Consider the following 13806-nt stretch of genomic DNA (forward strand, 5'->3'; position numbering starts at 1 on the left):
CATGTACCTACCACTCTCGGTGTAAAAACCACATATATTTTCTTCAAATCACTTTAAAATTATGCCTCTTGGTATTAGCCACTCCCACCCTGGGGAAAGGTTTCTGGCTGTCCAATTATCATTTTAAACATCTCTATCAAGTCTCCCCTCACTCTTTTTTAGTCTTCATTCACCCTATCCTCATAATACTTTCCCTCCAATTCAGGCAACATTTTGGTATATCTCCTCTGCATCCTCTCCAAAGCTTTCACATCTTCTCTATAATGAGGTGACCAGAACTGAACCTAATACTGCAAGTTTCCAATTTTCTGTGCTGGATGACACTGACCCACTGCTGTTCCCATTCAGAACCACAGGCAATATCTAGCAAGATTCAGATCAATATATGCACTCCCTGACTCATGAGAAAGGTGCATAATGTCCTGGGAGAGGTCAATAATTGATAATAACCTTCATTAAAGGAGAAACACATGGACTGCTGTCCTTCAAAAAAGCTAGGAAGAAGACTCAGCTCTCATTTGAAGGGCCACAGGTCAGCTATGCTCTGGGAAGGATCAAAATGCATTTGGCTTAACTGGCTTGAGATTGGAACACCTTCTGGCCTGGATGGGTCACATGATTCATTTGTTGATATAGTACCAACTAAATAGATATTGTTTGTGGAGCAGTGTTACTTGATGGCAATGGTTTGAGGATCAAAGTCCTAGTGAATGTGCAGTGACAGTCATCACCAATTTAATCTTTCAGTGAGGACGTCAGTAGACATCAACTGAATGGAAAGACCAGATTGCTGATGTTGACCATGACACCCGCTGTTGGAAAAAACCTGCCTTCTACACGGCAACAACAGGTCAGACTCAAGTTTGATAGATTATAATGTAAGCCTGGTCTCAGTAAAGCTTGTAACTGTTTGAGGGAAAATGACAATGCATTAAAATGGTCTTCAAAAACCATCAAAAGCGTAAGGGCTCACTGGAAATCATCAATCTAGTTTAAACTGCTCTGCCTTTGTTATCCAGTTACAGGAATGGGAGCAAAAGACAGGAAAACTCTCGGGGAGAGGGTTAGCTTGATCTTAGAGTAGGCTGGCACAACATTGAGGGCCAAAGGACCTGTACTCTGCTGTACTGTTCTATGTTCTATGTTGTAAAACTCTCAACTAAGGATTGAAGAATAACTAAAGTTTGGGTTCTTTCAATGATGGCTTTCCCATTAGTGCATTGTGATTGCTCTTTGAGGTAACAGAAGTTATGGGATTGGGAAGAGCTAGTCAAGATGTCCTTGTGAAAAACTGCAGTTATAAATAAAGATTTGCTGTACAAAGAAACATGCAGTGAAATGTGACTTTGCAGCAAGTCAAAGTAAATCAGCGAGAATTGTGCTGGGCAGCCCACAAGTATCACCATTCTTTCAGCGCCAAGAAAGCATTTCGCAACAGCGTACAAACTCCTTAGCAACAGCAGCAAAAATTAAAACCTAATCTTACAGCTGGCACCGTAAAGCATTGAGCGAACTTACCAAGACGCCCAATCACTATGCTACATTACGAAGCACTCTTAGTGGAAAGCTTGAATGTCCATTATTCTTTTGACTTGAATTCTAAAGTGAAAGTAAATATTAGAAGTATAGAATTAATGTCCAGAAGGAAGTGATGACTCAAATATACACTTGGTGGCCACTTAATTAGGTACACCCGTACACCATAAGACCATAAGACATACCTGCTCATTAATGCAAATATCTAATCAGCCAATCATGTGGCAGCAACTCAATGCATTTGACCATGCAGACATATTCAAGAGGTTCAGTTGTTATTCAAACCAAATATCAGAATGGGGAAGAAATGTAATTTAAGTGACTTTGACCATGGAATGATTGTTGGTGCCAGATGGGGTGGCTTGAGTATCTCAGAAATTGCATTTCTCCTCGGATTTTCAAGCGCAAGAGTCTCTAGAGTTTGCAGAGCCTGGTGTGAAAAACAAAAACACATCCACTGAGTGGAAATTCTGTGGGAGAAACTCAAATAACTATGCATTATAATAGTGGTGTGGAGAAGAGCATCTCTGAAAGTATTACACATTGAAGCTTAAACTTGATGGGCTACAACAGCAGAAGACCACGAACATACACTGTGTCTACTTTATTATGTATCTCTTATACCTACTAAAGTGGCCATTGACTGTAAGAATCTGGAAATGCCAGAAAAATGACAAAGGATCTGATCAAGTCTCTTTGTTCTGAGTCATCTCCTCTAATTCCATAGTTTGGTATCATTGGCAAATGTAACTATTTCTTGTGGCAGGAGTTGTGAAAGGTCATAGATCTCCACAATACTCCAAGTGCAATAATCAGACTATACTTGGAATATTGTAAGCAGTTATGGACCCTTCATTTAAGAATTTATGTGCTGGTGTTGTAGTGGGTCCAGAGGAGGTTGTAGTTTTGCCCAGTGCTTATATGCGTAAGCTGTATATGATGGTGAGGTGGTGTAGCAGTTAGAATAATGCTTTTACAGTGGCAGCTCTAAGATTGCAGTTCAATTCCCACTGCTTCTGTAAGGTTTTTGTATGTTCTCTGCGTGACTGGGCGGATTTCTCCAGGTGCTCTGGTTTCCTCCCACATTCCCAAGATGGACGATTCGGGTTAGTGAGCTGTGGGCATGCTATGTTGGTGCTGGAAACGTGGTGATACTTGCACAATCCTTGCTCATTTGCTTTGATGCAAACGATGCATGTGCTGTATGTTTCAAAGTTCCTGTTGCAAATAAAGCTAATCTTTCCATTTAAAAAAAAATTCTTATTTGATGCATGTTTTAATGCAGAGTGAGTATTTTCCATTGAAGTTGTGCCCATTAAGTAATGGGCCAGACATTTCCAGGTTTGACTCACCATGAACAAGGCAGAGTATTTGCTGGTGCTATATGAACACATAATAACATCATCATTGTATAGTATTTGCTGCTCACTCTGCGTAACCAGCCGACAACCCATAAACACAAGAGACTCTGCATCTTGTGTGTGTTGCTCGACCTTTTCTTTTGACTGGCTGTGAAGTCAAGGTTAAATCCTGCAGCAAAATGTAAATTAACCAGTCCCACTGGGTTACTATTATGTAGCTATCTGTATCTGCCTGTTTAGGCTCCATGTCTATCACACACTGTTTGTGGATTTTACTGACATCTACAACATAGATACATGCTGGGATCTCTGCATATTGCTGAGCCTCCATCCCTTTATAGTTTGGTGCATGGTGGTCAGGAACTTGACCCGGATCAATGATTGCAGATGGCATAAGACAAGGCTGCATACACCAAAGCCAAGTGCTACCATCGTTCCTTGTGTTTTTCCTCACCATTTTGCACTCCCTGCTCCATTGAGATGGTTCTTTAAAGCTTGAGACTTACTTTCCATGATTCCTGGCAGCCAAACTATGGCTGCTGTATTCTTTGTGAGTAGCAGTTACTGGGAATCAAGCAGGTAGTATGATGGAGAGTGGACGTGAAGGCACAGAGGAACATCTGGAGAAATTTCTGAAACGCCCATTGGCTGCTCTCGTTACTGTGTGGTTGTGAATCTTTCGGAGGGTAGGCCTCAAAATCCCTGGCCTTGCCTGCTTTTGGTGACCGAGAAGGAGGCCGAATCGTTCGGACAAACAGTACTCGGTGTCAGACAGCTGATCAGAGCTCAAAGTTTTCGGATGACTCAGAGTCGAATTGTGGTCGGCATGGCAGAGAGAGTTTTTCTTCCTTCTCCCGTCTGCGTGAGATGTGGAACATTTGAGAAACTTTGAACTTTACTGTGCTCACGGACTTCTTCATCAAGTTATGGTATTGTTGCACTGTTTGTAACTATATGTTATAATTATGTAGTTTTGTCAGTTTTTTCAGTCTTGGTCTGTCCTGTGTTTTGTGATATCACACCGGAGGAAATAATGTATCATTTCTTAATGCATGCATTACTAAATGACAATAAAAGAGGACTACGTGTCTTCATAATCATAGTAATCAGGCCAAACCCATCTTAATCATCCTTGAAGATAAACTGTAACAATTTTGTGATCATTTTTAGCGTACAGTAGCATCTGTTGAGAACACCAAAAAAAGGATGGATGCCATCTTTTAAGCTCTAAAGTATAATCTTTTGAATGATCCTTCTTGGTTTTGTGGCTATCTGGAGAAGAAGGATTTCAGAGTTGTATACTTTGATAATAAATGAATAAATGAAATGAAATGAACACAAACTGACGATGCTCCTCAGCTTGAAAAAGTCTGTAAACAATTATCATCAACAAATCACTTGTAGTCCGAGAGGAAACAACACACTGGACCACTGTCACACTACGATCAAGAGTGTTTACTGTGCTGTTCCATGTCCTCGCTTCAAAAGACTGATCATCTGGCTGTACTTCTACTCCCTGAGTATAGGCAGAGCCTGCAGCAGCAGGAGTGAGGACCAGGAAGGTATGGACAAGGGAAGCACAGGACTGCTTTGAATCAATGGACTGGACTGTATTCAGAGATTCATCTTCAAATCTGGATGAGTCTACTGCAGTTGTCACTGACTTCATTAAAAATAAAGAAACGCAGACTGAGATAAAGATCATTATCTATGATTCGTGGTGTTTGTAAATGTGTTGATTAGTTCTCTGCTGCTACCACTGTTTACTTACCCATTTGTCTTATAAGAGATGTAGAAGTGTTTTAGTGAATGTCACAAAGCTAATTTGCATGATGGACATTCATAGTGGAAGAGCTGACTGTGCAATCAGTGGGATGTGAATCTTAGGATGAAACAGTGTACATATTTGTGAGTGAGAGAGATCAGACATATGACTATTATGATCAAGCCTTGATTAATATTGTTTGTTGTGTGAGTGATGGGGTGTGGTGACTTCGTCTTATAACAGCTTATTACCCTCAACAATGGAGATAAATTTCCTCTCCATGAACATTTTCCTAATTTTATTAAAACTGATGCATTGAGAGAATTTCCTCCTATTGTCCTTAATACAAATCTCAGGGGAAAACCTCCATCAACATTATCTTCATAATCATGAAAAAGAAAATGTCTATTTATGGTCAGCTTGTACTCTTGATTTACAATGATCAAGAATTAGCAGCAAACAGTCTAACCTCTTTAAATGTAGATTTCTTATGTCTATCCTCATTTTTTAATCTAGTAGATAATGGCAGCTTTGCATAGCTTCTTGAAATCTAATTATAATTTGTTTTGCATTAAAATGTTCACATTTTGCTTTCATCTGTATAACTTTAATCCAGGGGCTCTCAATCTTTTTTATGTCATGGACCAATATCATGCCATGAACCCCTGTATTAATCCCACCTGAATTTATAAACCTTCTCAGAAAACAATTCTCAATTCTAGCTTTTGGTTAATTCTAATAACTTTGAACATTCTCCGAAGCCAAGAAGATTTCATAAACTATAATGTTGCAAACTAATGTGGCACTTCTTCCACTGCCCTGAGATGGCCATTTCCTTTCATCATAGATCACATTGTTTTCTCCATTATAGTCCCATATACAGTCTTCCGCAGGGAGGTCCAGGGAAGCAAGGCAGATCTGTAGACTCTGCCACAGATAGAACCTGACAACTGGCTTGGTTTGCGCTGCTCTTTTGCTGCTCACATTCAGTTTTCATGTTCTCTCATCAGAATGCTCCAGAGTTCCGTGCTTCTAGACTGCTTTTTCTCCAGTATGAGCTGTCTTGGCCAGGGGCCTTGTTGCTGTCGATGTTGTGATTTTCAAGGAGGTATTCCAAAAGGACTTGATGTGTTTGGTCTACCTTCCTAGAGATGGCTTACCATTGCCAGAGTTCTGAATAGAGGGCTTGTTTCAGGAGTTTGATGTTAGGCATACGATTAATGCCACCCACTCAGTCGAGTTAATTAAGTCTGATGTGTGTCTCGACACTGGGGTTGTTGGTTTAATAGTCTAGAAAGCAGAGAAGGTGGAGGAGGATGAAACAAAGGGACTTCTCTGACAGGGTGAATCAATGTGGCAGATAAAGCAAAGATCATCTCCTTGTCAGTGCCATTGTGTTAGCTGTTACATTACTGCACTTTGTTCCACCTCCCCACCTTCTCTGCTACCAACTTCTCTTTTCTCAGTTCAGATGAAAGGTTTCAAACCTGAAACACCAAGTACTTTTCTTTCCACAGATGGTGTCTGACCTGTCAACCTCCTCCAGCATTTTCTGTCTTTAGGACATCCCCTAAGAACAGAGAGGAGGAGGGATTCCTTTCACCTGAGGGTGGTGAATCTGTGGAATTCATTGACACAGACAGCTGTGGAGGCCAAGTCATTGGGTACATTTAAAGTGGAGGTTGATGGGTCCTTGGGTAGTCAGGTCCTTGATTAGTCAGGAGAATTGGGTTGAGGACGATAATAAATCAACTATGATGGATGGGTGGGGCAGGGTTGATGGGCGGAATTGCTCAATTCTACTGCTATGTTTTATTGTCTATGGTCTTAAATTATTGGCGATTACAGCTGATCTCCAATCATCTTAGACCATAGACTGCTGCTTTTGAAATTTCACTTCTTAAGTGAGCAAAGGGTGAGCTATCTGCTGGAGTGATTGGGCACCATGGTAGTGTAGTGGTTAGCATGACGCTTTTACAGTTCGGTGCGTACCTGAGTTTGGAGTTCAATTCCGGAGCTCTTCTGTACGTCCTCCCTGTGGGATGCGTGGGTCTTCTCTGGGTCCTCTGCTTTACTCCCAAAGTCCAAAGTTGTACCAGGTAGGTTAATTGGTCATTGTAAATTGTGATTTAGGTTAGGGTTAATTCAATTTGTTAGGGGGTTGCCAGGGCAGCACGGCTCAAAGGGCTTGAAGGGCCTATTCCATGCTGTGGTGCTAAATAGATAAATGAAATACATATAAAATTTCAACGTTGATGTCTGCCTTCACTGAAGTTGGTTTCTGAATGCTCCATATTTTCTAAGATCTTGGATCTTAATTGACAGGATTGGGCGTGGCCATTATCTTTCTGATGTTTAGCATGACAGCATGAGACCAGGTTTCTTGTATACTTTGGATGGGTGGAGACAATCTTTATTTTCTTTCTTTCAGCTGCCATTTTCTATGAATGAGTCTGCTGTGATTGTGACATGTTAACACATCATGGATTCAGAGAATGGCACCTCCAGAAGTTCGGACTGTCCTGTCAGACTCCATGAAAATTCCAGCAGGGTATTGAAGATATCCTGCAACTGAGACTAGATTCAGGAATTGCCTAGTTATGGCCATAACCAACGTGTCCTCTTAGATCTTGGCAGAAGATTTTCCCCATTTCTTTAATTTAGCTTTGTCTGTTATTCAATTGTCCTCTCTTCTTACAGCTCTCCATGATGAGATGACTTGGAAAGCCTTTGACTCAAGTTACATTGATGGACTTGGGTTGGAGCACAACTTTCAGTTCAGCACCTAAGTGCATATTGATACTTCATTCTATTCTGACAGTGTCACATGTTTGAGTTGATGACTTTCAACTAACTTGGCGACATGAGAGACTGCAAATACAGGAATCTGGAGAAGCAAATGAGATGCTGGAGGAATTCAAAGGCTCAGGTAGTACTTGTGCGAGGAATGGATATTCCTCAAAGAGTCCTATGCTTCTAAAATGCTTGTCCTTTAGTTTGAGTGGTTTCGGACAGTGACTTCATGTTTATGTGATTTTCATGGAGTTAGTGAGAAGGGACTTGGTCAGTCTTCAATGTTTCAGGTCCAGGTCCTCATCTGAACTGAAAGAAGGACAGTAACACCACTCTTTCTATCCAGGTGAAGGGTCTTGACCCAAAATATCTACTGTCCTTTTCCTCCTACAAATCCTGCCTGACCTACTCAGTTCCCCGAGCATCATGTTTCAAATAACATGGTTCTCTGAGTGCTATCATGCTTGTTAAGATGAATGCAAGATGATCCTTGGCACTATTAAAAGATGAATAGGAAGTTCAGAACAGTTGGGTTAACCTCTGTTTGCTTCCACAACCATACATTTATCAAATAATTTCTTATTTTCTATTTATGGAACTTACTTTTTACTAATTAGTGGACCCATTATCTTACATAATTACAACAACTATATTTCAAAAATGCTTTATTGGGTGTAAAATAGTGAGGATGTAAAAGAAAATGAACCATGTAACTTCCACTTTGCATTTGTGCTGCATATTGGAATTGGACATTATGCATGAATATTAAGTGTGCAAAACTGTCTAACACCACAGAGTGGCGTTAGTACGCTGGAACATCAAAGCCAAGCGAGATTAGGCTGCTGATGTTTTTTTCCTTTCATGTCTCAGGCCAGAATCTACGTCCTTCCAAATATTTAACATCTACTACGTAGAAAGAGCGAGATATTCTGGAGTAATTTTAGGAAGAAGTGATGGGAAATAAGGAGCTTAATAGATAGAAAGTAGTGAATATTTTAATAGGTTCTACCGTCAATTATGCCTTAATAGCAGTGATCATTCAAAAGAAGCGAGAATGTTGGAACATAGAGTAATCAATTGAATAGGTAATCACAATACCTGAGCACTACCACTAATGTTCATGAGATTTAAAAAGGGGCAAAAGTTCTAGATAATCTCATGGAATACTTTGCTGATGCCTTTAGAAATTATAGCAATTCAGGCAGTATCTATGGAGGGGAGATAAGCAGTGTTTCGGCCTAAGACTCTTCATCACATCCTGAAATGTCACTGTTTATGCCCCTCCATAGACGCTGCCTGACCTGCAGAGTTCCTGCAGTATTCTGTGTGTGTTGCTCAAGATTTCCAGCATCTGCAACATCTCTTGTGCCTTTAGAAATCAATGGGTGAAGATCAGGTGTTTTGTTAGTTCAACTATCCATGAACGATATCCACATCTGGCACAATCATTTTCAAATCAATTTCATCAACACAAGAGTTTCTGCAGATGCTGGAAATCTTGAGCAACACACACAATATGCTGGAGGAACCCAGTAGATTAGGCAACACCTATGGAAGGAAATAAACTCTCAATATTTCTGTGAACATTTTTGATTTAAGAAGTTTCAGCTGGACTAAAGGAACAGCATCACTGTCCTTCACATAAATGTTTATTTGATAATTAAACAATATGGTGAGAAGGCAGGCGTGTGGGGTTGAGTGGGATCCGGGATCAGCCATGATGGAATGGCGGAGCGGACTCAATGGGCTGAATGGCTTAATTCTGCTCCTATGTCTTATGGTCTTATGATCTAATGTTTCAACCCTTTACCTCACAGCCTCTCACATCATCCCTCCTTTCCCCCAACTACCCTCTTCCCCTTCACCTGCTCTCATCTATCACCTGTCAGCTTGTACTCCTCTCTCTCCACCCACCACCTTATTCTGGTTTCTGACCGCTTCCTCTCCAGTGCTGATGAAGGGTCCCAGCCCAAAACTTCAACTGTTCATTTCCAAATTTAATTGGTCTACCATTGGCAGACAGTTGCAAAGGATCCAATTCCAGCTCTCTCGTTCACAAATCAGTGGGAGCCTGATATAAATCTGTAGATCAGGCACATTGTAGGACTACAATTTTTCAGAAAAATTAATGGAGCAAGTGTGGCACTTGCCACTGAATTTCTCAATATATTGAGCAAATCTTAAAGGAGCATTTGCAGCATTGCTTAATAAAATAAATTACCAAAGACTTCAGATGGATGGGAAGAGCATAAATGCTTTCTGAACTCCAAGTGATTTTTCTGGATTATTGCTGCCTTCTTCAGTATCCTCACAATATCTTCTGCCCTGTCCACCAGATCACAATTCCTGGTGGCTGCCATGTTCTGCTGCTTCTTTCCTTTCCACTGAGGGAAAATGTTAAAGGGCCACCATAACTGATTGGGAAACTGTACGCCATCACCACCTTCAAGGTCAAGTTCGAGCTTATTCTCATTCAGCCATCCACATGTGTACAGCTAAGCGAAACATCATTCCCCCGGGGCCTAGGTGTAAAACAGAGTACCGATATCACATGCGTCCCCTAAAATAAAATTAACAGACAATAAAATAAAAAACATCTGTAGATGTACAAGTTGACGTAAAGAGCATTTAGAGACACACAGTTAAATATACAAGAGTATAATGCTACTGGCACTGTCATAATTAATGTGTATATGGTGTTCCACAGTTTCACGGTTTGGGGGATAAAGCTGTTACCCTGCCCTACAGCCCTTGTTCTTCTAATGTGGTGCAGTCTGCCTGTCAGTAGGAGGTCAAAAAGAGTATGGAACAAATGGGAGGGGGACAATGCAAATGCAGTACTCTTGGTCTATGTCCTGGATGGGACGGTGGTGGGGGAGGGGAGAGGGGCCCCAGTAATTCTTTTAGCAGACCTCACAATCCATTGCAGGTTTTTGCAGTGAGATGCTCTGCATTTCCCATACCAGACGGCGAATCCAAACTGGTATTCTGCTCGGATAATTTCATTCTGGAGGCAGGAAGTGTGTTGTACGCCACTGTTCTGTGGAAGTGTTTGGATGTTTGCAGTATGTTGTTGCTTTTTGAATGTGTGCTGTGCGGTACTGCTTTTTGGCCTGTCACTGGCTTGTTGAAGGGTGCAGAGAGATAGATGTGTCAGTCTCCACACTGACTTCTACCCCACTTATTTCTAGGTAATCCTGCTGCTAAAACTTTGATGACTGTAAGAACTCCATATGGAAGAAAATTGTTATTTTAACCTTTCATCTGTCAGAAGTATTTCTCATCCCAGATATTAATATATATTAAAATTAAGTTTTCATCCAAATGAAAGAATCTGAGTGCAGAGTTCTGGAAAGTGAAGATACTGGGAAGATTCAGTAAATTAATGCCAAGGCAATAAACAAATGGATATTTTAAAAATAAAGATGTATGATGTAATCAAGTGAAAGCTCCTCTGTTTTGTGCTTTAACACATTCTGTTTTAAATTGTTCAGAGTGAATTTGGCTTATTGACAGGTACATAGAAAATGATCCAACTTAATTTTTCAACCCTAAAGGTATAAATTCCAAAATCTGAAGTAAAGAGAAGCAGTAAAATTGGCAAACAAAAAGAGCATGTTAGTCATCAGCTGAAGGAGAAAGGGGGCTCAAATTTCTCATCTCTTTTTCAGCATCTTGTGCATTCATCAAGAATATCATGTCTTATTCAATGATTATTCCCCTATTCCTTATTGCCATGCGAATTCACAGAACTCAGTAGATATAGCTTATACAAATTAAGGTCACACTAGAGAACAGAAGGTATTTAACCATATACTGAATATATGTTGTTTGCAGGGAGCCATGGCACATTTTACACCCGTCTGGTTCAGTTCTACTCAGTTTAGTTCAGCTTTCTAATCAGCAGGAAACAGAGCAATTTTGCAGCAGTTATTACAAAACTTTGCTGTTTTTTTTTCACCCTAAGAGCAGTCTCAAGGCCAATTGTGTTGAAATTGTTAGAAATGAGGAAGTTATTATTTTTATCCTTCAACTATAAAGGGCAGGTCTAATTTTATAGAACTCTTCACATTGACAGTAATTATTGTGAAAGTATCACTGACAATATTTTTTCTTTAAGACATAGATGTTTCATTCAAGTCTTTAAAATTACATTCACCAATGCCTGTTTGTGATGCTAAAAGGACTTCTGTTCATGAGTGTTGACTAAGAGTTAACCAGGATCTCCAGCCCATATGAGGTATCTGTAGTTTCCTTCACAGACCTGGTGCCAAAAGTGCTAAAGCTGGGTGCAGGCATGAGAGACCCCACTCTACCCACTCTACCACCGAAGAGGTAGATGTATATTGCCTGCTTGCAATCCCCTTCTTACCCACTGCTTTCTCATCTCAACCTCATGAGAGTTACTTTGGTCTGACACAGGTTACATTTGAAATACAATTGGAGTATTGTTGCAAAAATACTTTGCCTAAATCATTAAAGCAAGACTCATTCCTCAAAAGAAAAAAGACTATTTGGCACTAATGGTACATTTCAATTGTACCATTTTGCTATAAATAGTAAACTGAAATCTCACCACATAATTAGGAATTCCACCTCACTCTGCATTCCTCTCCTTTCTATTCCTGCAACTTCTCACAAACTCTTTCAGATCCCAGTTTGTGTCATCTAAGAAACTCTTTCATAATTAATTCAAAGTTCAAAGTAAATTTATTATCAAAGTACATATGTGTCACCATATACCACTCTAAGATTCATTATATTGCAGGCATCCACAGTAAATACAAAAAAACACAATAGAATCAATGAAAAAACACACACGACAACGATGGACAAACAACCAATGTGCAAAAGATAACTTACTGTGCAGATACAAAAGAGAGAAAAAAGCTATGTATATTAAGAACGATATTCTCTTATTCACTCATTTCAATTGGCATTTGTTGGAACATTGAGCTTTGACTCTTCATCTGATTCTTGTGATACAGCCTAAGAGCCCATTCCCCAACTTTTGGAATAGCGATGAGATTTCATCTATCTAGAGGCATAACAAACACCACCATCATCATTTGAAAATTCTGAGAGAAACACAGAGAGCAGCATTAATCAGCATTAATAATTCTTTTTTGGTCCTCATAAAAACCTTGGAGAAAGGTTGTGGAGAATCTCAAATTCAATTGGCTTTAGAAGTTCATCTCGACCCCAGGTGATAGGATGCATGCCATCATCTGATTCAATGGGTCCACACAGACCCAATCCCTGGGCAGACAAGTGTTGGTCAAGACTATTATTACCCCAGAATATTTTTTAACGTTTCCCACAATAACACTTGCCTGACCTTCACCAAGCTTTCCGCTGGAGTGCAACTGGAGTAAAGGCAAGGCTGTGTATAATAGGGCATGATGGATTATATGTTAGAAGTACGTGAATGGCATAGGTCAATAGGTCAACATGTCATAAGTGCTTGCCTCACTAAAGTAAAAATGAAGCTAAGCGTATACGTTCCTCTGAACTTCGTGTTTTTCTTTCAGTCAGTTTTGTGTTTTGGAGTTGCCTTTAATCTTTGATCCTCTTACTAATCAAGAACCTACCACCAACTACCATTTCAAATATACCAACTGATTTGGCCTCCACAGCTGTCCATGACAATGAATTCCACAGATTCAACACCTCCGGCAAAAGAATCTCTGGAAGCAGTATAATTTACATTTTTCTAAGGTAGAGGTAGATAGACAGTTGAAAGAGAGTAGGTAAGCACTGATAATGGTTAGAGAGAGATACAAAGTTAGAGTTACAATCACATCAGTAATCACAATATTTAATGCTACAGCAGGATTGAGGAGCACTACTTCCAGTTCATGTAATTATATGTTCAGATATATTTCTATCTAGAGTGTAGTGAACAGAATGGAAATGATTTTTGTTTGATCACATTATATACAGTATTTATATTAAAGATATCCTGAAATATTGTATTTTTAGCCAGTAATTATCTGTATACTTGCAGCATCTGACCTTGCAGAAACTCTGCAAAGGTAGTATTTGACAGAGATCTTTGTATCCTCTTTAGTCACAGGTGAGGTCTCAGAGCACTGGCAAATAGTCAGTGTTGTTCCTTTGCTGAAGACAAGCAATAGGGGTAAACCGTGAAATTATTCAGCAGGACTGCTGAAGGGTCTCTCCCCGAAATGTCGATTGTACATTTTTCCATTGATGCTGCCTGGCCTGCTGAGTTGCTCCAGCATTTTGCGAGTTTGAAAATATAGGCCGAAGAGCTTTTTGTCAGCGGTTAGTAAAGTACTGGAGAAGATACTTTGTGAAAAGATCTCCCCATGTCTAGAAATACAGTGA

At 40.0% G+C, this 13806-nt stretch overlaps 1 protein-coding gene across 7 annotated transcripts in view; it reads left to right on the forward strand.

Moving 5' to 3' along the window:
• Positions 1-13806, forward strand: part of erg (ETS transcription factor ERG) — a 301661-nt gene that overhangs the window by 124190 nt on the left and 163665 nt on the right. For 6 of the 7 annotated variants that reach the window (XM_072259980.1, XM_072259982.1, XM_072259986.1 and 3 more), the window contains exon 2: positions 748-850. The exons of the other annotated variant lie outside the window; for it this stretch is intronic. In XM_072259980.1, coding sequence (XP_072116081.1) covers positions 794-850 — 57 coding nt within the window. In that variant the 5' untranslated portion in view covers positions 748-793. The remainder of the gene's footprint in view (positions 1-747; positions 851-13806) is intronic. 7 annotated transcript variants of the gene reach the window in all.

Source organism: Mobula birostris, chromosome 6 (genome assembly GCF_030028105.1).
Source record: "Mobula birostris isolate sMobBir1 chromosome 6, sMobBir1.hap1, whole genome shotgun sequence".
NCBI lineage: Eukaryota > Metazoa > Chordata > Chondrichthyes > Myliobatiformes > Myliobatidae > Mobula > Mobula birostris.